A 27,206-nucleotide genomic window follows, 5' to 3' on the forward strand; every position below is an offset into this window, starting at 1 on the left:
ATGGCCACCTCATCTCTGCCCACGGTGGTGCCTCTGGGCCCTGAGAGCCTGCGCCCCTTCACCCGGGAGTCCCAGGCAGCCATAGAACGGCGGGTGATGGAGGAGGAGGCCCGGCAGCAGCGGAACAAGCAGATGGAGATTGAGGAGCCCGAGCAGAAGCCGTGCAGTGACCTGGAGGCTGGCAAGAGCCTGCCCCTTATCTATGGGGACCCCCCACCGGAGGTCATTGGCATCCCCCTGGAGGAACTGGATCCCTACTACAGTGACAAGAAGGTCCGGGCCTGGGAGGCTTCCCTCCACCCGTCTGTCCACTGTCAAGCTGTCTGCCTGTCCCAGGCCTCACAGCTCTCTCCCCGCCGCAGACCTTCATCGTGCTCAACAAGGGCAAGGCCATCTTCCGCTTCTCTGCCACACCTGCTCTCTACGTGCTGAGCCCCTTTAGCACCCTCAGACGCTGCGCCATCAAGGTGCTCATCCACTCATATCCTGCCCGAGTGGGGCGGGCGCAGGGGCGGGGAAAGGCAGGGAGGGCTCGGGGGTGGGCGGGAGGCCCTCTTTCCACCTCCCCTCCCACCTGCTCCCTCACTTTCCTTGACTCTCTCCCCAACGCTGTTCAGCATGTTCATCATGGTCACCATCTTGACCAACTGCGTGTTCATGACCATGAGCGACCCGCCTTCCTGGTCTAAGCATGTGGAGTAAGTCTCCCCCTCCCCCGGCCCCCCGGTCCCAGGTGTCTGCCGGTCCCAGGTGTGCACTCCGAGGATGCCCAGAGTGAAGCTGCTCTTGTCTTCCAGGGAGACAAACACTGTCACTGCCCCCCCCCATCCACAAACACCTTAAGTCCCCGGAATGGCACACACTGTCACTCTCACCAATGTCCTCAGCCCCTGGGTGGCATATGTCACTTCTGTGCCCTCCTTCCCAGGAGGTCCATCACTGCCACCCACACCCCGGCCCCGGCGTGACATGGCTGGCCCTGGCCGGCCCTCTCCCTGCCAGGTACACCTTCACGGGGATCTACACCTTTGAGTCCCTCATCAAGATCCTGGCCCGAGGCTTTTGCATCGAAGACTTCACATTCCTCCGGGACCCCTGGAACTGGCTGGACTTCAGCGTCATCATGATGGCGTGAGCAGGGCCCCGAGGGCGTCCTGAGGCTGATGAGGGGGAGGGGAGGGGGCCAGGCCTCAGAGGGTGGACCGCAGGGCTGTGGGTCCAGCTTGCAGATGGCAGGCTGCACAGTTCTAGGAGCTGCCATTCCCGGGGTCTGGCTGGGAGTCTGTCCCGCTGCCCCTACACATAGCACATATGACCACACACAGAAGCCCTGAGCCCTAGTCCCACGGGTCCCCACCCGGGACAGCTGGGCTACCCTTGCTAACCCCACTCCTCAGCAAAGCTGCTGCGCTGTCTTCCCCACCTCTCAGGCCCCGAAAGGAAACTTGCTGTGCCTGACCTGTCCCCCCGCAACTCCACGGTAACCCCAACTACAAGGATTCCTTGGGAATCCTCCTTCTGGGCCTGGAGAACCTGTGACTTCTGCCCTACCGCCCACCCCCGGCTCTGACACAGCCCTCGCCCCAACCTCCCCACCCAGGTACCTGACGGAGTTTGTGGACTTGGGCAACATCTCGGCCCTGAGAACCTTCCGGGTGCTGCGGGCCCTGAAGACCATCACAGTCATCCCAGGTACTGGGGAGGAGCGGGGACCCTCTGCCCAGGCCATCAGGCCTCCCCCCTCACCCAGGCCTGGAACCAGGCACTCAAGTTCTGTGACTCAGGGTCACAGCCCTCCCAGGTGGTGTAGGACCCACACCAAAGCCTGGACACAGAGGGGCCCCTGTGGCCAGAGGGGAGAAGGGGCCCCGGGTGGGAGGATGAGTTTTAAGAGGCAGCCTAGCAAGGTGGTTAGAGCACAGATTCTGGAGCCTGGGTTCAATTCCCACCTCCACCACTTCCTAATTTTGACCTTGGGTAAGTGGCTTCCCTGTCTGCCTCAATTTCCGTATCTGTGAAATGTGGATAATAACAGTACCACTCATCCGGTTGTTATGAGAATTCAAAGCCTTGATAGCAATAAGGTGCTTAGAACAATGCCTGACACAGGGTATGTGTATTCAATAAAATAAACAGACTGGGCAGAGCAGAGACCTCCCCCTGAGAGAGACACAGAGAATCAGTGATAGAAAGTCCCAGCCCTGTGGGCTCAATAATGAACACCCCACATACCCACTGAGCAATCAGGCCAGGGCAATTCCAAAGTAATGCATCAAGAAGCATGAAATAACTAGAATCTGGATCATCCGGACCCTCAAAAAAGCATGTGGAGAAACTGGAGAAGGTTCATTAAAGGAGAGAAAGATGATCTGAAAAGGCATGGAGAACAGACTCTGGGAGGAGGGGAAATTGTGAAGTCATAGTGCTAGAAAATACGTTAGTTCTCCTCTAGTCCAAAGCCCTCGTGAATTGCAGTTGAGGAAGGAGGGACCCCGGGAGGGAAGAGCTTACTGAAGGCCACACGGCACGTTGGCCCCTGAGTCAAGGCCACAATACCTTCCCTCGGTGCCATGCTTCCAGCATCCTCAGAGCTCAGAGGGCTTTTATAAGGAGGTTGCTGAGCATCTGTTTTCCTACCAGGATAAGAAAAAGAAATAAACTCACACTGAAGCAAGAGACACACTGATTAGGCCCAAAGAAGAAGTTATGGCTCTTCTATAAACGACGGAATCTGAGCCTGGAATTCCATACGATTTGGCTATGCCTTTGACAGTCCAGAGGAGTGGAATGCGATATTGCAAAGTCAGCCTAGAGCTTCTCAGAGTGAACCCTGCTGTTCCTTGGGTGTTAACAGTCACTAAAAGAGAAAGGGGGCTTCCCTGGTGGCGCAGTGGTTGAGAATCCACCTGCCAGTGCAGGGGACACGAGTTCGTGCCCTGGTCCGGGAAGATCCCACATGCCGCGGAGCAACGAAGCCCGTGCGCCACAACTACTGAGCCTGAGCTCTACAGTCTGCGAGCCACAACTACTGAAGCCCGCGCACCTAGAGCCCGTGCTCCGCAACAAGAGAAGCTGCCGCCGTGAGAAGGCCTCAAGCCCGCGCGTAGCAGCGAAGACCCAATGGAGCCAAAAATAAATAAATTTATTAAAGAAAAAAAAAGAGAGAGAGAAAGGGTTCTGTGTCAAATAAGGTGAAACGTGGCATTAAAGTTTTTGTTCCTGTAGGACTTTTCCGAGCCTTTGATAGGCTAATCTACACAAGGACCCTCCAAGAGGGCGCTCCAGAGCTCAGCCTTCCCCAAACATGATTGAACCCCTTTTGTTAAGGGCACAGCTTGCGAGATGAGCGTTCTAAGGAACACACTTCAGGAGTGCTGACTTAGCGACATGTATTAAGCTCCACTGTGTGACTGGGTGTCGCTCCCCGAGTTGGGGCAACACACTGTGAAGTCTTCGTAGTCCCTTGTCTAGTGGCTGAGATTCGGTGGCCATTCAAGGCTCCAGATGGAGGTTGTAACCAGAGAAGGATGGGGCTAATTTGGGAAGGCTTCGGGCAAGCAGTGCCCCAAGTAAGTCAGGGCTTGAAGGAGGTGGAGTAGGCAGAGGCCTGGAGGGGCTGAGTGGGTGAGTTACCCCCTGCCCTGCCCCAACTCTCACCCTCCCTGTGATCAGGGCTGAAGACCATTGTGGGAGCCCTGATCCAGTCGGTGAAAAAGCTGTCAGATGTGATGATACTCACCGTCTTCTGCCTGAGTGTCTTTGCCCTGGTGGGGCTGCAGCTCTTCATGGGAAACCTGCGGCAGAAGTGTGTGCGCTGGCCCCCGCCCTTCAATGACACCAACACCACGTGGTACGGCAACGACACCTGGGATGGCCAGGAGAGCTGGGCCAGCAACTCTACCTTTGACTGGGATGCCTACATCAATGACGAAGGTAAGAACGGAGGGTCGGGAGGCCAGTGGGGTCTTTCCCAGCCCCAATGGCAGCCTCTTGTGAGACAAAGAGCATGGAGAAGACCTGAGTGTCAATCCATCACTTACCAGCTGGGGTAACCTCTGACAAGTCACTTCATCTCCTCCTCCCTCAGAATCTTTACCTATAAGATGGAGACAACAATACCTTTCTCAAAGGGTTTGTGTGACAACAAATGCCAAATTGCTTTGAAAATCCTAAAACTTTGGCTATAAAAAACAGCAGTGCATAGTCCCTAACCTACGTACTCCTTGTTCTCCATCACACCACATACTCGCACCCTGGCAGGGCCACCACCAGGCCCCTGCATCCTATTCACATCCCCAGACTTCATAGCCTCACATGCACCAGGCAACATTCTCACAAAGCCACTATTACTTCACACTGTGCCTCCTGACAGCTGAGAAAGTGGTACCCCTTCTTCAACCCGGCATCCTGGATTCTAGCCGCATCCCCCCCTTCAGTTGAGGGTCCTGCACAGGCACATGGTAGCCCCATCTACACACATGCATGTCCCCCACCCCGTATCCCTCTGTGCCCCTGCGGCACCCCACACTAGGCACTGAGCTGACAGCAAAATGTATCTACCCAGAGACCTTGGAACTTGGAGCTGCCCTTAAAGGAGAGAGAAGGGGCACCCAGAGAGCATCCATTTGGTGCGTGTGGTCCACACAGATGTGTCCACAGGTGCACAGTGGGTACTGTGCCCACAGTGTCCATGTGGTGACATGTTTCCTTTGTGGCCTCTGACTCCCAAAGGGAACTTCTATTTCCTGGAAGGCTCCAATGACGCCCTGCTCTGTGGGAACAGCAGCGACGCTGGGTGAGTGACACTGGTGGGGGGGTGGGGGGGTGGAGGGCAGATGTCCCAGGGTTGTCAGAAGATGGGGGATGATTAGGGATGAGAACCTGGGGTGGATGGAAACCTAAAGAAAATTCATGGGCACGGGGGGAACACTTTCCATTTTGGGGGATGCAGACAAGACAGAAGGATAGTTTTCTCTTGGGATCCCCCATCTATCTCCCAGATGGAGCTCTCCTTTCTCCCTAAAGCCAGCCCCCATCCTATCCCCAGGCGCTGCCCTGAGGGTTATGAGTGCATCAAGGCCGGACGGAACCCCAACTATGGCTACACCAGCTATGACACCTTCAGCTGGGCCTTCCTGGCTCTCTTCCGCCTCATGACACAGGACTATTGGGAGAACCTCTTCCAGCTGGTACAGCGGCCCCCCGCCCTGCCCCTCAGCCCCATGGCTGCCTCCCTCCATCTCCACGGCCTCCTCCAGGCTTGGTGGGGCCCCTAACAAGGCTGTCCCCTCCGTTGTACCCCCTAAATGCCCCTACATACGGGTTCTCAGAGCCCTCTGACGCTAGGTACGTGCCCAGATCTGAGCCTCAGCCCCTTCTTCCTTTTCCTCATTTGCCTTAAGAGCTGAGATCTGAGCCGGGCACAGACTCCCAGGCCTCACAGTAACCAGTAGGGCAGCTTAGACTCCAACTCTGCCCATACACAATTATTTACCTTCCACTGTTTGCAGGTGGGCAGGTTGGGTCTGGAGCAACAGTGCCTGCTGGTTCCTGGTGATGTTTCTAACATGATGATGTTAATAATAATATTTAGTAATAATAATAATAATAATAATAGCTACTATTTGCTGAACTCTTACTAGATGCCAGGCACTATGGGAAAGCTAGGACTCAAGCTGATCCCAAAGCCCACGTTCACCAATTTTTAGCCTGGTTCTCTGATCTCAAGATGTCTGGCTGAGGTCCTCTGGGCTTTCTGAGCCAGGAGACCAGGAAGGTCTGGGTCCTGAGTATATATTTTGAAGCACCCCAGGATGTGGCTTAGCCTGCCAAGGGTGGCTATACCTTGCCTCAAAAGCCCTCAAACTGCCTGGCTCTGTGAAGGACCCTCTCTGTTTACCTATCTGGGCGATGGATGTATGGAGATGGGTGTGGGTGAAAGCAGGCGGGTGCCATGTGACGCTTTCTCTCCCTCCCCCACTCCCAGACCCTTCGAGCAGCGGGCAAGACCTACATGATCTTCTTCGTGGTCATCATTTTCCTGGGCTCCTTCTACCTCATCAACCTGATCCTGGCGGTGGTGGCCATGGCATACGCTGAGCAGAACGAGGCCACCTTGGCCGAGAATCAGGAGAAAGAAGAAGAGTTTCAGCAGATGCTGGAGAAATTCAAAAAGCAGCAGGAAGAGCTGGGGAAGGTCTGGACTCAGGGAGAGGAGGCCAAGGACCCAGGGATCTCCCTGCCCCTCAGCCTGGGTGCTCCTGGGCAGGCTGAGGGGGGTCGGGGGAGGCATGGGGTAGGGCCTGCGAGGCAGAGGATGGGGAACAGAAGGCCCAGGCTGGAGCTTTGGTGGGGTGGGAGGCATGCAAGCAGTAGAAAGAGTATTTCTCAGCTCAGCGCCTCAGTTTCCCCATATATAACAAGGAATCTGGAGTAGTTAAACCTGACGTAGCCTTCCAGCTCAAATTCCTACGGTTTTATGATTCTTTATGGGCAGCGTACAGGTCCAGGCTGAGGGAGAGGTGGGTCCTGATGAGGCCCCAGGGAGCAGCTGTACATTTACCCATCATCTCATGAAGTGCAGGGTCAGTCAAGGCTTCAGAGAGTGAAGGGTCTTCAGGATGTGTGTCCTCAGTCACTTTGGTCCCTACCCTGTCACCCCACCACCACCGAGATTGCCGCCCCTGCCCACAGTAAGCTGGGTGCAGGCCAAAAAGAGGGGCCCCCAGCCTGAAAGACTCAGGAAGAAGCTCTGAGCGTCCATTAGTCCATCCCCATGGCTCAGCAATGGACTTTATGTCCATCACCCTTGCTGGTCCACAGGCCAAGGCCGCTCAGGCGCTGGAAGGCAGGGAGGCAGACGAGGACCCAGCCCACGGCAAAGACTGCAACGGCAGCCTGGACACATCGGCGGGGGAGAAGGGGCCCCCAAGACCCAGCTGCAGCGCAGACAGCGGCATCTCAGATGCTATGGAAGGTGAGTGCCTGGCATCCCCATACCCACCCTACTCTACCTGTCCTGTCCATCAGGCCACTTGGGCTCCCGGGGTGGGGGCCGGGAGGGCCTGGCTGGGCCCAGCTTCAGGACAGTAACTTAATATTGGCATCGAAGAAATGGCTGTGATAAATATAGTCCTGGCTTACCCTGGCCCAATTCTGGCTGCAAGGCCAGGCTGTGGCGGGAACTGGGGGCTTCCGGGAGGCCTTGGGGGCTGCCAAGGCAATGGGGAAGGACAGGATAATAATACGAACCAGGAAGGCCCAATGTTCCGGAAACTGGAGATCCTGTTCCTCAAATATCTTCTGGGTAAAAGTTAAACATCAAAGGTCCCTCTGCCCAGATAGAGTCACAGACTCCCCCAAATCCCTGTGCTGCCCCCCAGGCCTCAGTGGGACACAAGGATTAGGTAACGAGGAGAGGGTGGATAGACATACAGACGGATGGATGGATGGATGGATGGTTGGGTGGGTGGGCTGAAAGATTAATGAATGGGAAAAGACATAGGTGTGTGGATGGATGAGAGGGAGGGAGGGAGGAGGAGGAAAGGGGGAAGCAAGGGAGGGAGATGCAAGGAAATCTGACATAGAAGGGATCGGGCCCCTCCCCAGGTGTCTCGCCTTGTGCCAGGAAGGACTTGGAGGACTTTGCAAACCTCTAGAGGGCCCCATCCCAGCTGACCTTGTGTGATGGGCATCCAGGTGTCTGTGTGCCCTGCCAGAGAATGCCCCAGGGAACGCTGGGCAGGGCTGGCCGAGGAGGTCACTCAACGCCGTCCTTGCTGGGACTGTGGTGGGAAGTTTGGGGCTTCAGACACAGTTTGGGGCACCTGCAGTAGCACCCGGGTTGGGGGTAGGGGTGTTGCTGCCAGAGCAGAATCTGCAGCCTGGTTTACTAATTCTTGGGTGGGGGTGCGGCTCAGCAGCCCCCAAACTCTGGGGTGTCCCAATCACGCACTCAAACCCAGGTGTCTATGGGGTTGCCCTGGGAGTCCTCTTTCCTCATCTATGACGTGGGGGCACTAATATACTTACCTCATCCATTTCCGGTGGTAATTAAATGAGAGCACGCCCAGGCTGAGAACCCCCATGGGCAGCAGAGGCCTGGAAGACCAGGAGGAGAAGCAGCGTCACCCATGGGCCTTATGGAGCCCCAGGGGTTTAGAGCTGGAGTGGCAAGAACAGGGGCTGTTTCCAGAAAGCTACCCTGGTGGGAAAGGAAGGACTGGCTGGGGACAGTCTGGAGGGGCCGGCATACTGGCAGTGAGAGGGAGAGCCCTTGGGGGGAACCATGGTTTGCTCCTGAGTGGTGCTGGCCAGCAGCAGGTGGAACTGGGACCCAACCCCCTGCAGTGGCCTCCCGCCTCTCCCTGGGGGCCCTCGGGCCCCTCCCCAGCCGAGATCGCAGCCCTGGGCCATAGGCAGAGGATGGGAGTCACCCCATCGCGTTGGGGGGTGGGGAGCTCCAGGAAGGCAGAGCTGAAGTAGAACACTGGGAGAGAGGAGCTAGGGGTAAGGCTGCTGAGGCTGTGGCTTTTTGAGGGTCAGCTAAGAGACAGCGTGTTGGGGGGCGGGGCACTGAGGGGTGGGGCCATGTGGGCGGCGTCTAGAGGGATGGATCTTGAGGGTGACCCACTGAGAGGCGGGGCTTGGAGTAGGCCTCCCTGAGGGGGCGGGGCTTGAGGTGTGATGCTCCGGGGGCGGGGCTTGGAAGGTGGGACCAAAGACCTAGGTGGAGGAAGGAGCACGTGAGGGAGGATCCTCATCGGGTATCTGTTTCCACCCTACTCCCAGAGCTGGAAGAGGCCCACCAAAAGTGCCCACCATGGTGGTACAAGTGTTCCCAGAAAGTGCTCATATGGAACTGCTGCACCCCGTGGATGAAGTTCAAGAACATCGTCCACTTGATCGTCATGGACCCCTTCGTGGACCTGGGCATCACCATCTGCATTGTGCTCAACACCCTCTTCATGGCCATGGAGCATTACCCCATGACGGAGCAATTTGACAGGGTGCTCAACGTGGGCAACCTGGTAGGGAGCGGACGAGGGAGAGGCTGTCCTTCTGTGCAGGACAGGAGAGGGGCCACAGGGCCCGACGGGCTGTGTGGAAATATGGGGCACGATTAGGGGGCATCAGGGGACAGGCTGGGGTTATTTTCCCAGCATATGGGTATATGGGGGCATGAGTTGATTTACCAGGGATGTACCTGGGGTGATCCATGGGACGTGGAATTTGGGTTTTAGGGTACTTGGGGGCAGATAGAATGGGGATGAGGTGCTTGACCTCTTATGATCAGGATTTCAGGGGCTTTGGGGTCCAGGCCATGCCCTGGAGGCAGAGATGGGGGAGTGAGAGCACAGAGGTATGGGGGTGGCTGGATGGCAAGTCTCTCCACTTTCGGAGGTTGTTGTGGGCCTAAGAGGGACCAAGGGACCTGGAAGTGGGGGTATAGGGCCATGGGCACCCAGGCTCAAGAGGCCCCAGCTCACCCTGGAGGCCCCAGGGCATAGTCCCCCAGCCCTGAGCCCCGCTGCCCGCTGGCTGCCATTTCCCCGGCATGGCCAGGCCGGCTCCCCTCTCCAGCCCTTTCTGCCCTGCTATTGTTGACACACACTGATCCCCCTGCTTATCCCTGCCCATTAGAAGCATTATCACCTCGTTGCCAGCCCCTGTGGAGCCTGACAAAGGGAAAAAGCTGCCTCCTTCTCCAGTCCAGCCCCACCCTTCCCAATTGCCTTTGCAACCTTCCCAGGATGGCGAATGGGCAAGATGCTCCCCCTCTCCTGAGGCGTGGGGAGCCCAGGAAGAGTCAGATTTGGGGCCTGGGGCAGGACGAGGACTGGGTGGGCGGCACAGGAATCAGACCCTGGACTCCCCAGCCCGCGAGGCAGGCACGTCCACCCCACGGAGATGCCCGAGGCGGCCGTGGCCAGGCCGGGCTGGAGGAGCAAGGGTGTGCTCTGGACCCGCGGTGCAGCTGCTGGGGTGTGTGTGTGATGGGCCCGGCCCGCCACCTGCCCACCCCCTGCCCACGCTCTGCTGCTGTCTGGGCACCTGCTACGGGCAGGGACAGCTCCTGGGCGGGGCTCAGCGTGTGCCCGGGCAGGCTGTGGACCTGGGGCAGCTGGTGCCCGGCAGGAGGGGGACCGTGCCCAGGGAGCTTTTAGAGGTTCTGCAGCTCTCAGACAAGTCCAGGGCTCTGGGGGCTCAGCTCTGGCTTCTCACTGATCCTCTGCTTCATCCTCTTTGGGGCCCTGCCTTAGACTTCCAAAGCCACCAAGATTTTCTGGGTCCTGGGACCCCAGCCAACCAGGGTAGAGAGGCTGTAGGGTGTAGGGATAGGAGACCGGACTAAGCGCCCCGAGACCTGGTTTGAGACATGCTTCTATGTGGGCAGTGTGACCGGCAGCCTACTGCTGACCTCTCTGAGCCTCAATTTCTCATTTCTGGGATGAGCGCGGTATTCCTCAGAACCTCACAGAGGCTGGGATACCGATAAGGTCATAACGTGAGCGACAGCATGCTCTGTGAGTGTTGAATATTATTATGATGGGCTGAGGCCCCAGGAAGTCACGTGACAGGCCAACAGTCACAAGGCCAGGAATGGACAGGCCCCGGTGTCTGAGTGGTTCCCACGCTGCCCTGTGGCACGGTCGTTCCGCTCCTCGCTCACTCACGTACACACACCTGTGGGCCGTGGGTACCTCTGCCTGCGCCCCCAGGACTCTGTCACCCTCCCCTCGAGCCCTGGAGGTGGGAGTGGGGTTGGAGACTCCCGAGGTCCTGTGCCCCTGAGGCTCTGTGACGGGGGCTGCACCCCACCCTGCAGGTCTTCACGGGCATCTTCACAGCAGAGATGGTGCTGAAGCTCATCGCCATGGACCCCTATGAGTACTTCCAGCAGGGCTGGAACATCTTCGACAGTATCATCGTCACCCTCAGCCTGGTGGAACTGGGCCTGGCCAACGTGCAGGGGCTGTCGGTGCTCCGCTCCTTCCGTCTGGTGCGTGAGGCCCTGGCACCCGGGCTGGGGAAGGTGTGGTGAGGATGGCTGGGGGAAAGGAGGAGAAGCTGCCAGGAAGCCAGAGGGCTGGAAGTAAGGCCCCCTCTGCCCTTTGGTCACCACTCTGCCTCTTAGAACCCTTCTTACTGGAAAAAAGGAGAAAGGTGCCCTCCCCCTTATCACACAGAGCTGCTGGGGGACCAAAATGACAGCCCAGGAGCTGACATTTGGGCTTGACTCCTAAGTGACCTTGGGTGGCAGTGGGGTGGGGATTTCAACCCATATTGCAGAGCTGGAAGCTGAGGCTCAGGAAGTACATCAGTAGTGGAATTGGGACTCCGACTTAGCATCCTTTCCACTACCCCATAGGGACCTCTCATGCATCCACAGAAGTATAGAGAAGGTGAGCCACACCTCTGTGTACCTTTCACCCAGCTCCAACAGCTGTCAACATTCTATAGTTCTTGTTTTATCTGTCCCCCCAATTTTTCTGTGGGGAGTATCTTAAAGCAAATCCCGAGATTTCATTTCACTTGCAGATACTTTAGCCTGTATATTTAAGAGATAAGGACTCTTTATTTTGATCACTCGAAGAGGATTAGGTGGTAGGATGTGAGCATTCCCATTTCATAGAGAGGTAAACTGAGGCCTTGCATCCCTCAGTGGGTGGGAGTTGAGCTGTTCAAAAGAGTTCTTTCTGGGAATTCCCTGGTGGTCCAGTGGTTAGGACTCTACACTCTCGCTGCGGAGGGCCTGGGTTCAATCCCTGGTCAGGGAACTACTCTTTCTCCTATAAGGATGGGGCTCTCTTGGGGCTGGGCCAGGGGTCCCCAGGCCTCACCGGCCCCTGCCCTCCCCCTGGCCGGCAGCTGCGGGTCTTCAAGCTGGCCAAGTCGTGGCCAACGTTGAACATGCTCATCAAGATCATTGGCAACTCGGTGGGGGCGCTGGGCAACCTGACGCTGGTGCTGGCCATCATCGTGTTCATCTTCGCCGTGGTGGGCATGCAGCTGTTCGGCAAGAGCTACAAGGAGTGCGTGTGCAAGATCGCCGCGGACTGCAGCCTGCCCCGGTGGCACATGCACGACTTCTTCCACTCCTTCCTCATCGTCTTCCGCATCCTGTGCGGGGAGTGGATCGAGACCATGTGGGACTGCATGGAGGTGGCCGGCCAGGCCATGTGCCTCACCGTCTTCCTCATGGTCATGGTCATCGGCAACCTGGTGGTGAGTGAGGTCGGCTGGGTGGCTCCCCCACGCTCGCCCAGGACATCCAAGTGTCCAACAAGGTCCACGCCTTTATTTCCTTTAAATCAGGCTGTCGCTGAAGGGCCCTCTTCCCATGAGGTTACACTGTGTGACACCGCCGATGCTTGCTTTCTACCTAACCCCAGCCCCAAATGGCAGTTTCGGATGGTTTAACTCAGTGGCTCTCAAATTTTAACCTGCTTAGGGATCACCTGGGAGTTTCTCAAAACGTAGATTCCTGGCCCCATGCCCCAGAGTCAGATGCAGCAGCTCTGAGCCGTGGCCCAGGAACCGGCATTTCTAATGAGCTCTGGGTGATGTCACTGCCTCTGGTACAGGGACCACACTGCGAGTAGTACTGTTGAGACCTAGTGTTTTGGGTAAAGTAACATGATAACTGGAGTCAGACTGACCCATGTTGCAGTCCCGGCTCCTCCGTTGTCTATGTGACCTTGAACGAATCACTGCTCTCTGGTTGGCTGAGTTCTCTAACTTCACGTGGAAGAAAAATAGTAGGCCCCTCAGGGGGTGGCCGGGAGGATTGACTGTGACCGAAGAAGGCACAGTGTGGGGTTGGTACCAGGAACTCCTGGCCCTTTTGTCCTCCTACCCTCTCACCCTCTGTTCCCAGGAACTAGGCCATGGACATTGGGAGGATCTGGAGATGGCATGGGCTGCATCCATCCTGCCACTTTCTGTATGCGGGGCTGGTGCAGGGAAGGAGGTGCAGGGGCCCATGAGAAACGGGGTGTGAGGCCATGGCCAGCTAACCAGAATTTCTGTGGCTGGGGCCGGGGGAGGCATCTGCTCTCACCCTGCTGACTCTGCTCCTCCCCTTCTTGGGGTGGGGTCACTCCTGCAAGGAGAGCTGTGCCCAGCTGCCCCCTGTGGTGGCCAACTCTGCCCCGGGCAACAGGGGGTGGGAAGACGCACGTCCCCATGTTCCGCAAAGGCCTGTGGAATCCTTGAGCTGCTGGGTCAGCGCTTCTCAGATACGGCTGAGCTCTGGCTGGGGGCAGGGACGGACTGGCGGTGGGGGATGTCACCTTGACTGAGGAGGGGACCGTGGGAGGGGGTCCCAAGCCCCCAGGGACAGCCAGACAGCAGAACCCAGGCTGGTGGCTCCTGGGAGGGGGGTCTTAGGGAGTGGGGAGAGTGAGGGAAGATGGAGAGTGAGGGCAGATGTCCCAGCAGAACTTTGGGGCAGGATTCGGGATGGGTGCGTGGGAGCAGGCTCTCAGTAGAAGTTTGTGAGGGCAAGTTTAAGGACCTGGAGGTGACTAAAAGGGTCTGCAGGGGGTTTCTGTCTGTGTGTGTGTAAACTCAAAAACATTTCAGGCCCCTACTTTGCCACCTGATGACTGGGAAACCTTGAGCAAGTTATTTCTCTCTGGCCTCAGTTTTTCTCAACTGGAAAATGGGGATGATGGGAGTGGTGACCTACTCCACTGGGTGGTCGTAAGGATGACATGACACATGTCAAGAGGCCAGGGGAGTCCAAATGTTACAGGCGTCGGGGGAGCAGTGGCGGATACAGTACCTATCACCAAGCAGCATCACACTCCTCGTTGGGCTCTGCCACGTGCCAGTTCCTGTGCCAGGGGCTTTACGTGTATTATCCCTAATGCTCTTGACGACCCTGCACGGCAGGTAATGTTGGCTCTGTGCATCCAGGAGGCACAGCCCAGAACCACACAGCTAGTGTGAAACGGAGCCTGGACTAGAACCTGGGTCTGTGTAACTCCAACAGCAATAGCGTCGATACCAGCAGCAATGGTACCAATGATGAGGTTAGCATCAGCAGTACCAGCGATGGCAGCTTGACGGCTACTCATGTTTCTTCAGCATTCTGAGCACTTTCCTGGTATTGATCTCTTAATGCTCACCACCCCCTATGAGGGCCGTGCCGTTTTATCGAGCAAAGTCTCAGGGAGGTTGATTAGTAACCTGTGCGGGATTTGAACCCAAGCAGTCTTGCCCCAGAGTCTGGAACCACTGCAATGCACTGCCTCTGGGTGTGTGCCACCCGCACCCTCCCATCACACACACATGCACACGCGTGCACACACACACAGACACACACACCTACCCACCCTGATGCCCTTCTCCGGCCCAGCTCTGTGGCTCTCCCACTTTGCTCAGAGGAAGCGGAGTGACCAAGGGGGGCGGCACTGCCAGCTCCTTGGGCACTGTCCCTGCCCACCACCCTCCCAGGCCTCATGGAAGCAAGTGTCTGCCAGAGGGCACCGGAGCACCCCACCAGGGTGTGTGGGGACCCAGGTCCCCTGCGTCCATGGCACTCAGGCACTTCCTCGGGGCTACTGTGAAGAAGAGGAAATGACCAGGACATGGGGAACCCCCCCCTCAGAGCCCCCCAGGGGAACTTGCTGTCAGTCCCCCTTCCCTCCAACCCACCCCCCATGCCTTGCCTGAGGTAGCTATTTCTGTCCCAGGCAGGAGCCGTGTGCAAACCCTGCTGACCCAGAGAGCAGCTAATTCCCATCTCAGATGTGCTTCTGGCAACTGGACACCTCCCGCCAAAGAGGGAAAGAAAAACCAGTAAATTTGGGTGGGGGGGCAAAGGCAGAAAAGTAGCTAGAAGGCATGGCAGTGGAGACAAATACCCCCAGCACATTCTCCCAGAGAGAAGATATACAATATACTATATATATATTTTTTAAGACCACATTTAAAAAAAAAATTTATTTATTTTTATTTTTGGCTGCGTTGGGTCTTGGTTGCTGTGTGCAGGCTTTCTCTGGTTGCGCCGAGCGGGAGATACTCTTCATTGCGGTGTATGGGCTTCTCATTGCAGTGACTTCTCTTGTTGTGGAGCACGGGCTCTAGGCATGTGGGCTTTGGTAGTTGTGACTCGTGGGCTCTAGAGCGCAGGCTCGGTAGTTGTGGTGCACGGGCTTAGTTGCTCCACGGCATGTGGGATCTTCCCAGGCCAGGGCTCGAAACTGTGTCCCCTGCATTGACAGGCGGATTTTTAACCACTGCGTCACCAGGGATGTGCATATATATATATATATATATATTTTTTTTTTTTTTTTTTTTTTTTGCCGTACGCAGGCATCTCACCGCTGTGGCCTCTCCCGTTGCAGAGCACAGGCTCCAGACACGCAGGCCCAGCAGCCACGGCCCACGGGCCCAGCCGCTCCGCGGCATGTGGGATCTTCCCGGACCGGGGCACGAACCCGCGCCCCTGCATCGGCAGGCGGACTCCCAACCACTGCGCCGCCAGGGAAGCTCCTAGATTTGAAAGATATTATGTCAACATGATAGTTAAGACAATGACAAAAAGACTTTGGAGGACACTGGTGAAGGCCAGACAGTGAGATGCATGGAGAAGATGGCCAAGGGTGGGAGATTCACATTACAGTCCTCCCTTGGTATCTCAGGGGCTCGGTTCCAGGACACCCTGCAGATTCCAAAATCTGAGGCTACTCAAGTCCTGTAGAAAATGGTGTGGTACAGTTGGCCCTACTTCCTCATGTCCGCTCATACAGCCCCACCCTGAGACCCCCAGAGTAATACCTGCCTCTGGCTGACAGGAGACAGGACCCCCACCCCAGCCAGGCTGTACCTTCCTCCTCACTGCCCTGGGGTGGGAGTAAGCTGGTGGAAGTCAGGGCCACTGCATTGTGTAGCCTCTGGGGTGTCCATGCACACTGTAGTCCAAATAAAGGATGTCCTCTGAAGTTGTACAATGATTGGAAACCGGGTTCTAGTTCTGACCGTGCTGTTTGTCCTCAGGCAAGTCACTCCACCTCTCTGGGACTGTTTCCTCAGTCATAAAATGCTTAGCTGGCCTCAGAGTTAATCACACTCCTCCCTGTACCTTGCAGAGTCTTCTATTATCACACACGTAACAGCCAACAAGTTTTGAGTGCCTACTGTGTGCTCTACTTGTATTGACCTTTTAATCCTCACAACAACGTGAGGAGGTAGGTGTTGGAACCATCGCCATTGTACAGATGAGGAAACTGAGGCACAGAGCAGTGATAGGACTTGCCTCAGGACACACGGCTAGTAAACTGGGGTTCAAAGCCAAGCAGCGTGGTTTCAAAACCCGTGCCCCCCAGTCTCTGCTTGTGCATACCCACTGCATTGTATTTGTCTGATCAAGTGTCTGTCTCTAGGCGGAGGGCAAACTGAGACCTCTTGATTCTACACACAGTGGGAGGGGCTCAGTAAATGTCTGTCCACTGGAAAATAAAGTTGACGGGGATAGACCAGTAGCCTCTGAAGTCCCTTTCAGTGGGGCTAAGAGAAGAGAACCAGGTGGAGCAGGGAACCCCAAAGGAAGAAAAGGCAGTGAACAGTGGTAGGTGAGATGCCCCTTCTACAGCAACAGGGGACATGCATCTGGGTATCTGGAGCACAGGGTCTATTAAAAGTCCCATTTAGGGCTTCCCTGGTGGCGCAGTGGTTGAGAGTCCGCCTGCCGATGCAGGGGACACAGGTTCGTGCCCCGGTCCAGGAAGATCCCACATGCCGCGGAGCGGCTGGGCCCGTGAGCCATGGCCGCTGAGCCTGCGCGTCCGGAGCCTGTGCTCCGCAACGGGAGAGGCCACAACAGTGAGAGGCCCGCGTACCGCAAAAAAAAAAAGTCCCATTTACCAGACAAGAGAAGAAGGCTCAAAAGATTCAGCCTACCAAGAAGTCCTGGAAGCTTGGAGACATGAGTCCTGTTTTTTGTTCCACATCCCCTGGCAGTGGAGGTGGAGGACAGAGTCATAGAAAGAGTCCCTGTCACTCAGTGGGCCTCCCCGAACCCTGCCTCTGCCTTGGTCAGCAGAGTCCTATCATGTGCGTAAGACTCAGTTTCCCTATCTGTAAAGTGGGCGTGACAGTAGCACTTCTCACCTTCACAAGCAGTTGTGAGGGTTCCGTAAGGTGGCGTCCTCTTAACAGCCCACCATGAGGTGGGTCTGATCTGGAGACCCGAGGCCCCTCGTGCTGGCTGAAGGTGGCACCCTCAGGGGCCTAGAGGCTGAGCTCAGGCTCCCCCACCCCCTGCTTCCCAGGTCCTGAACCTCTTCTTGGCCCTGCTGCTCAGCTCCTTCAGCGCCGACAGCCTGGCGGCCTCGGACGAGGATGGCGAGATGAACAACCTGCAGATCGCCGTCACGCGCATCAAGTGGGGTGTCGGCTTCGCCAAAGCCTTCCTCGTGGGGCTGCTGCATGGCAAGATCCTGAGCCCCAAGGTTATCATGCTCAGCCTCGGGGGGACTGGGGAGGCTGGCGAGGCCGGCGAGGCTGGGGAAAGTGTCTCAGAAGATGAGAAGAAGGAGCTACCGCCCGAGGAGGATGAAAACAAGGACCTCAAGAAGGACAATCATATCCTGAACCACATGGGCCTGGCTGACGGCCCTCCCCGCAGCATTGAGCTGGACCACCTCAACTTCATCAACAACCCCTACCTGACCATCCACGTGCCCATCGCCTCCGAGGAGTCTGACCTGGAGATGCCCACAGAGGAGGAAACGGACACCTTCTCGGAGCCTGAGGATGGCAAGGTGAGCCTGTCGCAGAGCCTGGATCGAGGGACCGGGAGTCAGACAGACATGACTCTACATTTTTGTGTGACCTTGAACATGGCACAAATCCTCTCCAAGCCTCAGTTTCTCCATCTATAAAATGGGGTAATGGTACCTACCTTGTGGTATTACTGTGAGCATTAGATGAGATGCTGTGTGCAAAGCACAGTCAGCTCTCTGTGAACGGTGACTGTTATTACTGTTAATACAATTATTATGGCATGCCCTGCCTGTCCTAATACCCTAGGCCATTCCCTTCACCCCTGCCCCACAACTCCACCTGGGTCCCCTCTCCCCAGCAGGTGGCGCTCTGAGACAGCATGTTCTCACCTGAGGCACCCTAGCTCCAGGGCCGGAATCCAAGAGGCCTCTCTTAAACCCCCTCTGGGTTTGAAGCTCCTGCCAAGTCCTTGCCATTATCATCTGTTTCTGTTTAGACCCCACCTGGAGGGCTGGTCCCAACCTCCGAGTGTGGGCCAAAGTGCCAGGTCTGGGCTGAGGAGAGGGGTCAGGGGCCCAGTAGGGTTGGGTTCAAGGGGAACAGAGAGCCGGGAGCTGGAGCCGCTACACCCCCTCTCCCCCATGCAGGGGCCCTGCTGCTGGGTTGAGGTTCCCCTCCCCTGCGAGGGTGGGGGAGGCCCTGGTGGTCGCCCCCAGAAGCTCAGGATGAGCCCCCTCGCCCACCCTGCAGCTCGGGCGGGGCCCCCTGCCCGTCCCAACCCTATCGACGTGGGCCCTGCTGGCACCGGAGCCTGAATAAACTTTGCCCTGAAAGCTCTTGACTCCTTGTTTCCCCCAAATACGTGGCACATTGACTTACCAGGGAGCTGAGCGCCTGCCAAGCTATAAATACCCAGGGAAATGTGGCAGTAACTTCGCTATGAGGAGAGCGGGTGGAGGAGGGCTGGACAGTAGCCGGGGCCAAGGCTCTGGGGACTCTCACGGGGAAACAAGTACGGCTCCTGGGGGGCTGTGAGAGTTGGGGTGCACGGGCAGGGCAAGTGGCTCATTGGGTGTCGTGCCCAACCTAACGCCCGGTGCCTCGGTTTCCCTTTCTGTCGACTGGGCACAAGGCCCTCCCTGGTTTTCTGGCCACTGTCCTGACAGCCGCCCCCTGCCCCTCCAGGTTACCCTCTCCATCTTCCTCTTCAAGGGCCTCACCCCCAGCCATGAAGGGGGCCCCTTGAGGAGTGGAGGCTGGGGGCAGGAGGCCGGCCTAGATGCAGCACCGGGAGGAGGTGGGAGAGGCCTGGCCAGGCTGGAGCACCAGCCGTCCCACCCGACCCACTCCCAGTTAGGTTCCCTTGGCCCCAGGCTGGAGCTTTGGCTGCAGAAAAATTTCCATCCTTTTTGGATTTCTCAGCCAAACAGACCCCGAGGATAGGAAGGCTCGGACTTTGCTCCATGCTCATCCCCTTCCTTCCCCGGGCCTCATCCCTGTCCCACTCCAAGGGCAGGACCAAGGCCTGTCGTTCTTCTGCATAGGCCCCAGGGGTGGCTGCATAATCCAGGGCTGAATGAATGAATGAATGAGTCTGCTCCTCCCTCTCTTTCCCTTCTCCCTTCTGGTCTCCCATCTTGACCTCCCCCGCCCCACCTTGTGGGAGGGCCCGGGGTCACGTGACCCTGTGGCCTCTGCAGAAGCCGCTGCAGCCCCTCGACGGAAACTCCTCCGTCTGCAGCACTGCCGACTACAAGCCCCCCGAGGAGGACCCCGAGGAACAGGCCGAGGAGAGCCCTGAGGGGGAGCAGCCTGAGGAGTGCTTCACCGAGGGTGAGGGCCAGCCCGCGTGTGTGACCCCACCTCTCCTGGGTGCCTCCCCCAGCCCGGCAGACCCCGTAAGGGGCCCGAGGCCGGCAGCAGCCCCAGCCCATTGCCCCCTTGGGGACATCTCGGGGACACACGCATCACCAAAAGCAGGCAGGGCCTTCTTCCTCTGATGCTCTCCTGCCCTGCCCTGAGGCACCCCAGGAGAATAGAATGCTGGGAAGGGGTGTCAGAGCTGGGGATGCCTCCCAGTCCCTGAGCCTCTGACCCCTGCAGTGTCGACGGTAGGTGACAGTAGCATCAGCCCGAGGGCTGCTGTGCAGAATCCCCACAGAGCCCCGAGTGTGGCTGGCACCGCACGAAGCAGGCGCTCAGCTGTGGCTGCTCTAAGACTGTCCTCCTCCTCAGCTTCGGCCGCCAGAGAGAGGCCTGCCTCGCCCCTCGGGAACATTTTTGCCCGGAGGGCCTGGGCTGTGGCAGAGTGAAGGCTGCCTGGGCGAGGTGGGGGAGGATGGGGACAGCCTGACGGCTGTACAACCTGTGCTGGCTGCCTGCACCCCTGTGCTCTGGAATGTCTCTGCATGCGGTTGTGTGTGTGTAGGGGGTGGGGGCGGATCCTGGGAAGGTGGCGGGACTGTGCCTCCTCAGGTGGCCCCCAGGCCCGTGACCGGTGCCCCTGCCGCCGTCCCTCCCCAGCCTGTGTGCAGCGCTTTCCCTGCCTCTACGTGGACATCTCCCAGGGCCGAGGGAAGATGTGGTGGACCCTGCGCAGGGCCTGCTTCAAGATCGTTGAGCACAACTGGTTTGAGACCTTCATCGTCTTCATGATCCTGCTCAGCAGTGGAGCCTTGGTAGGCGCTGCCCTGGGGACCGGGCACTGGGCAGAGGCAGGGGCCAGACCTGGGCAGCCCCGAACCCAGAGAATCCTAAAGAACTCACCAGTGCTTCCAGATGTGTTGTGGACTGTGTTAATTTTCTTAAAGAGACAGATGGGCTCTGAATCCCTGTGCATCCTTAGCTGACAGGTCCCAGCCGGGGATCAGGTGGGGAAGGCCTTGGGAATTGGGGGTTGGGAGGGCAGGATGTGTCAAGGTGAACCCCTCGACAGACCAGTGAGGGTTACTGTTATTAGGCCTGGGGAAGGGGAGCTGAGGGGCTTCTCCCCACCGGGAACTCACTGGCTCACCCACATGATGGGCACGGGGAGTCTGCCCCCGCCTGGCCCCGGTGCCAGAACCCTGGGAACCAGCAGCCTTAGGCAGGTAGGTAGCAGGACGTGGCTGCTGCCCTGGCCTCCTTTGGGCCCTGACCACCCCGCCCTGCTGGTGCCCCCAGGCCTTCGAGGACATCTACATCGAGCAGCGGAGAGTCATCCGGACCATCCTGGAATACGCAGACAAGGTCTTCACCTACATCTTCATCATGGAGATGCTGCTCAAGTGGGTGGCCTATGGCTTCAAGGTGTACTTCACCAACGCCTGGTGCTGGCTCGACTTCCTCATCGTGGATGTGAGTCTGCCCCACCCCCGGCCCCGCAGTCGGATCCCAGGTGGTCCTTGTGGCTGAGGCCCTGCTCTCCCTGACCACCCTCCCCTCCCATTACAGGTCTCCATCATCAGCCTGGTGGCCAACTGGCTGGGCTACTCGGAGCTGGGACCCATCAAATCCCTGCGGACACTCAGGGCTCTGCGTCCCCTGAGGGCACTGTCTCGATTCGAGGGCATGAGGGTGGGTGCCGAGGGGGACTCTGAGTAGGGCTAAGGACTGGGGGAGCAGCCGCAGCTTGGAAGGGGGCTGGGGGTGTCTGTACTCCGGCCACCACCAGGGGTCCAGGTCTGGAGGTCCCCAGGCATCCTCCCACACCAGCCCAAGTGCCCATTCCCGCCCTCAGCCCCCTCCTTCGCTCATCTCTTCCACCACTGGGGGCAGCAGAGGCTGTAGCAGCTCCCAGGAGGGGCCTGAGGGCACCGAGGCAGGAGGAGAGGAAGGAAAGCAGGTCTGTGGGTTTATAGGTGTCCCTCCCCAGCCTCAGACTGGGGCCCCCCAGGACTCCAAGCCTGCCCACCCTTCCCTCAGGCCCTTGAGGGCGGAAGTGACAGGTAAATACAGGGTTTGGGCAAGACCAATGGGACTTCCCCAGGCAAGGGGCGGGGGTGGGGGGTTGGGGTGTCTGTTAGGAGCAAAACCCACGCTAGAGGGATGAACTTCCATGAAGCAGCTGATTGCAGGTCAGCGGTGCACAGAGCCTGGGGCTCCCTCCTGGTCATGCAGGAGGCCAGCCAGCACCGGGCCGTCCTACCCCTGGAGCCGGGGCCCCTCCCCACCAGAGTGAAAGTGACCAGGCAGCTGGTTGGTGCCCCAGCCAGGAGTGGAGCTCCCCTGGGCATCACCGGGCTTGCGCCACCCACTTTGTCTGGAGGTCATGGAACGGTTTCTCCTTGAAAACAGATAATTCTCAGCTTCAGTTCAGCCTGAAATCATGAGGTCGGCCTGGGTGGCCACCGCTGGCAGTACACAGGAGTCCAGTCCCAAGGGTCCTGCTGCTTCAAAGACTCTGTTGGCTTCTTTTCTGGGTCTGTGTCTCTAATCCTGTGAGAAGATGAGCAGGGGAACAGGTCACGGGGACTGAGTTTCCTATGGGGGCCAAGGAAAGAGTGTTTGTCTCCTACCCGGTGACCCGTGGCCGGGCTGCTTCCAGAGAAGCCCAGCCTCCACTCTGGGCTGATGGCTCCAGCCAAGCGGAGAGCCCTCTTCAGCCACCAGGCCGGCAACCCACTACCCCTACTCCTTGCTTACCATCCCCCCGCCCCCAAGTAAAGCCCAGCAGACTTCTCCCCCAGGCCTGGCTCAGATGGGCCCTCCTCCAGGAAGCCTTCCCTGCGCAACAAGGCCCAACTGTGCCTGGTCCCCTGGTTACTGTGGGTGGGAACCCTCTCCCAGAGGAGACTGGGTGTCCCCGCCTGCCTGGGAGAGGATCTGGACGTGACCCCCTCCCTGGCCCCCAGGTGGTGGTGAATGCCCTCCTGGGCGCCATCCCCTCCATCATGAACGTGCTGCTTGTCTGCCTGATCTTCTGGCTCATCTTCAGCATCATGGGCGTCAACCTGTTTGCCGGCAAGTTCTACTACTGCGTGAACACCACCACCGCCGGGAGGTTCGCCATCTCCGAGGTCAACAACAAGTCCGAGTGCGAGAGCCTGATGCACACGGGCCAGGTCCGCTGGCTCAACGTCAAGGTCAACTACGACAACGTGGGTCTGGGCTACCTCTCCCTCCTGCAGGTGGTGAGTGTGACCCGCTGCCCCTGCCCGAGGCTGGGATGGAGGTGCCCCCACATTCTCATTGTACCTGAGTGCCCTGCCGCCCCTTGTTAGGGGGCCGCCCACCCTGCTTCTAGGGCTGTGGGACCCAGAGGTAGTGTCTATACCTCTCCGGTCTCCATTGGATGCCTCCCCAGGGGAGCTCAGGGCAGGCAGCCTCTGGGGAGGACCAGGCAGGGGCAGGGAGGGAAACTCAAGGATGATGGAAGCAGGGGGCAGCCCCCTCCCCTCACACCCAACCACACTCTCTCAGGCCACCTTCAAGGGCTGGATGGACATCATGTATGCAGCCGTGGACTCCCGGGAGGTGAGTGGGGGTCCTCGAGATGTGGCTGGTGAGTGAGCCAGGGGAGAGGACTCAGATCCATCCCCACCCCATGCTGCCTCCTCAGGAGCCCCCGAGACCCCACAGCCTGGGGGTGGATGGGCCCACGGTGAGATGGGGAACAGGGAGCAGGCAGCATGTGCCCCCAGCCCACCCAGCCCAGCCCAGCCCATCCTGTGGCCCCTGCAGAAGGAGGAACAGCCCCAGTACGAGGTGAACATCTACATGTACCTCTATTTCGTCATCTTCATCATCTTCGGCTCCTTCTTCACCCTCAACCTCTTCATTGGCGTCATCATCGACAACTTCAACCAGCAGAAGAAGAAGATAAGTATCCAGCCCGACCTTCCCCGGGCCCTCCCCTCCCCGGGCTCCCTCCTCCCTCCGTCCGTCCACTCCTTCCTTCATATGTTCACAAATGCTGCCTCTGCACCTGCTGTGCTCTCGCTGGCTGGCGGCATGATTCAGCAAGGCTGGGTTCACATCCCACCAGACGACCTTGGACGAGTGAGATGTGGCCACCTCGAACCTTGGTTTCCTTATGTACAGAGTGAGGTTTGTGCCGCCTGCCATGCCGGCTCATTCTGAGGACCCAACGAGACATTGATGGAAGGTGGCCCAAAGCGGGCAGTGAGGCTGCGCTGACCCCTCGCCTCTGTCGGTCACCCAGTCCCCTCCCCTCCCTTCTCTGGGCCCCTGAGTCCCCCTTCCCCTGCCTCCCTCGACCCCCATCTCTGGCTGCTCCAGGCAGGTCCCACCGGCTCCCCTGCTGGGGTGCGGGTGGCTTTAAGGGTGGTGCCTGAGAAGGTGAGAAGGGGGAGGTCCTGGAAAGTGAGAAGGAGGACACCCCCCACTGCAACCTTACGGGCCCCATCCCACTATACTTTGGAGGGAAAGACCTCTTCATGACGGAGGAACAGAAGAAATACTATAACGCCATGAAGAAGCTTGGCTCCAAGAAGCCTCAGAAGCCAATTCCCCGGCCCCAGGTACCAGCCTTCGGGGCCCCTCCCCCTGCAGCCTGTATGAGGCTCCTGCCTAAGGGGGCCATGGCGGGCAGGGGGCAAAATGCAGCCTGCGCTCTGCCCACCAGGCTATGTCCCTGGCATGAGGCTGGGTCCACCTGCCGGGAGGGGCGCCAGCAGCTGCCTGATGAACTCCGGTCATTGGTTTACCCTTTGCCTGGGCCTGCACAGCTCCCCAGTGTCCAGTCAGCTCTTCAGCTGGTGGCCTCTGGGGCAAGGGCCCCTGGAACGGGGAGGAAGAGGATGTCCAGAAAGCCCCCCAGTGAGCACTGACTTCAGGAGAAGGATGAGGGGCTGCTGGGGGACCTTGATGGGAGGAAGGGTCCCAGAGTGAGGAAGGATGCCCGCGGACCCCACAGATTGGCCTGTTCTGATGGGGGGGTTTCGCCGCCCCTGCCCTGGCCGACTCTGCCACAAGATCTGACACCTCCTCTCTCTCTGTCTCTCTCCCTGTCATGCTGTCGTGTCCTCCTGCATCTTCTGCCGGTCCACGTCCTGCCCTGACCACTGCCCCCCACACCCCTCGGCGTGCATCCCCGCGCTCGCATCCCTGCTGCAGAACAAGATCCAGGGCATGGTGTACGACTTGGTGACGCAGCAGGCGTTCGACATCACGATTATGATCCTCATCTGCCTCAACATGGTCACCATGATGGTAGAGACGGATGACCAGAGCCAGCTCAAAGTGGACATCCTCTACAACGTCAACATGGTCTTCATCATCATCTTCACGGGCGAGTGCACGCTCAAGATGTTGGCCCTGCGCCAGTACTACTTCACCATCGGCTGGAACATCTTCGACTTTGTGGTCGTCATCCTGTCCATTGTGGGTGAGCAGGACCGGGCTGGGCTGAGTCATTCAGGGAGGCCTGGCGCTCCCATCCTCGTGTGCACACACAGACCTGCTCACGCACCTGCCGTGCTCACACTCACACATACACACACGCGTGTGCACCTGGTGTCTACACTTAATGCGCAAAAGCACGTACAGTGGGCTCCCAGGCAACCTGTCACCTTCACATGCATGACCACACCTGAGAAACATTTACTTGTCCAGTGGTGCCCGTGTGCTTCGAGAAAAACATAAGAGGGTTCCAGTGTCCTTCACACAGGAGAGCTGTGTGTCATTGTGATAGTAACTAGCTATCGTTTATCAATCATATACTATTTGCCTGACACTGTGCTACGCACGTCACAGGCATTAGCTCACTGATTGTTCCCAACAAATGGCCTGAGGCTGGTACTGTTGTCACCTCCATTTTACAGGCGAGGAAACTGAGTCACAAACCAATTAGGTGACATGCCTGAAGTCACACACCCAGAGCTGTCCTCCCCCGCCCTCTCATCCATGGCATCTGCAAACAGCCTTAGCGATAGGCCTACCATCGTTTGCTTTGACACGTCCCACCTCCATGCAGCTGTGTCAGGGCAAAGATGGAGCCCAGGCCCCAAGACCCCTGGGAGAGCCTAATGGGTCAGGCCATTCGGGCTGTGCTCTGAGCGGTGAGCTTCTACTGCTCCTTTCTGGGGAAGAGCCCAGCGGGCTGGGCCCCCCTGAGCCGCGCATGCCCCCTGCTCCCCGACCCAGCCGCCCACCCTGAGGGCAGCAGTCCTCACCGCTTCCTCCCTGCAGGCCTCGCACTCTCTGACCTGATCCAGAAATACTTCGTGTCACCCACGCTGTTCCGTGTCATCCGCCTGGCACGGATCGGGCGCGTCCTACGGCTGATCCGAGGGGCCAAGGGCATCAGGACGCTGCTCTTTGCTCTCATGATGTCACTGCCCGCCCTCTTCAACATCGGCCTCCTCCTCTTCCTGGTCATGTTCATCTACTCCATCTTCGGCATGTCCAACTTCGCTTACGTCAAGAAGGAGTCGGGCATCGACGACATGTTTAACTTCGAGACCTTCGGCAACAGTATCATCTGCCTCTTTGAGATCACCACGTCAGCCGGCTGGGACGGGCTTCTCAGCCCCATCCTCAACAGCGGGCCCCCCGACTGTGACCCCGCGCTGGAGAACCCGGGCACCAGCGTCAGGGGCGACTGCGGCAACCCCTCCATCGGCATCTGCTTCTTCTGCAGCTACATCATCATCTCCTTCCTCATCGTGGTCAACATGTACATCGCCATCATCCTGGAGAACTTCAACGTGGCCACGGAGGAGAGCAGCGAGCCTCTCGGGGAGGATGACTTCGAGATGTTCTACGAGACGTGGGAGAAGTTTGACCCCGACGCCACGCAGTTCATCGACTACAGCCGCCTCTCCGACTTCGTGGACACCCTGCAGGAGCCGCTGAGGCTCGCCAAGCCCAACAAGATCAAGCTCATCACACTGGACCTGCCCATGGTGCCAGGGGACAAGATCCACTGCCTGGACATCCTCTTTGCCCTGACCAAAGAGGTCCTGGGAGACTCTGGGGAGATGGATGCCCTCAAGGAGACCATGGAGGAGAAGTTCATGGCTGCCAACCCATCCAAGGTCTCCTACGAGCCCATCACAACCACCCTCAAGAGGAAGCACGAGGAAGTGTGCGCTGTCAAGATCCAGAGGGCCTACCGCCGGCACCTGCTGCAGCGCTCCGTGAAGCAGGCTTCCTACATGTACCGCCACCGTCGGGACAGCAGCGGGGACGCAGCACCCGAGAAGGAGGGGCTGATTGCTGACACCATGAGCAAGATGTATGGCCCTGAGAACGGGAACAGCGGTTTGCAGAGCAAGGGGGAGTGGAGGGGCTCGACATGGGACCCCAGACCTGCCCTGGGGCTCCTGTCCATCAGACCCACAGACACAGCCCTCCCTCCCGCCCCACCCCCGGGGCAGACGGTGCGCCCAGGGGTCAAAGAGTCTCTTGTCTAGCAGGTGGCGGTGAGGTGGCACAGCCCCAAAGCTCCCCCGTGGCGCCTGCCCCTGAGGGAGCTAGGGCTTTGCGTCTGGGACTGATCCAGCTCCCTGTCGGGGACAGGATTTGGC

General features: G+C 58.4%; 1 protein-coding gene across 1 annotated transcript; it reads left to right on the forward strand.

Moving 5' to 3' along the window:
• SCN4A (sodium voltage-gated channel alpha subunit 4) lies at positions 1 to 27,092 on the forward strand. The gene is made up of 24 exons (XM_065898135.1): positions 1 to 273; positions 363 to 481; positions 609 to 698; positions 1,003 to 1,131; positions 1,601 to 1,692; positions 3,673 to 3,933; positions 4,732 to 4,795; positions 5,048 to 5,189; positions 5,987 to 6,196; positions 6,823 to 6,976; positions 8,791 to 9,029; positions 10,829 to 11,002; positions 11,872 to 12,228; positions 17,283 to 17,774; positions 19,437 to 19,569; positions 20,260 to 20,414; positions 20,899 to 21,072; positions 21,169 to 21,291; positions 22,569 to 22,847; positions 23,137 to 23,190; positions 23,398 to 23,535; positions 24,093 to 24,197; positions 24,793 to 25,063; positions 25,867 to 27,092. The coding sequence occupies exons 1-24, from the start codon at positions 1 to 3 to the stop codon at positions 27,090 to 27,092; spliced, it is 5,454 nt and encodes a 1,817-aa protein (XP_065754207.1).
• The last annotated feature ends 114 nt before the right edge of the window (positions 27,093 to 27,206 follow it).

This window comes from Phocoena phocoena, chromosome 19, assembly GCF_963924675.1.
Source record: "Phocoena phocoena chromosome 19, mPhoPho1.1, whole genome shotgun sequence".
In the NCBI taxonomy this organism is placed as follows: Eukaryota; Metazoa; Chordata; class Mammalia; order Artiodactyla; family Phocoenidae; genus Phocoena; species Phocoena phocoena.

Excerpts from the sequence above, each read along its gene's own strand:
- SCN4A (XM_065898135.1), top strand. The coding sequence starts at position 1 with ATGGCCACCTCATCTCTGCCCACGGTGGTGCCTCTGGGCCCTGAGAGC. Across the intron at positions 21,073-21,168 it reads TCGACTTCCTCATCGTGGAT|GTCTCCATCATCAGCCTGGT; the intron begins GTGAGTCTGCCC and ends CTCCCATTACAG. Across the intron at positions 23,536-24,092 it reads TCAACCAGCAGAAGAAGAAG|TTTGGAGGGAAAGACCTCTT; the intron begins ATAAGTATCCAG and ends ATCCCACTATAC.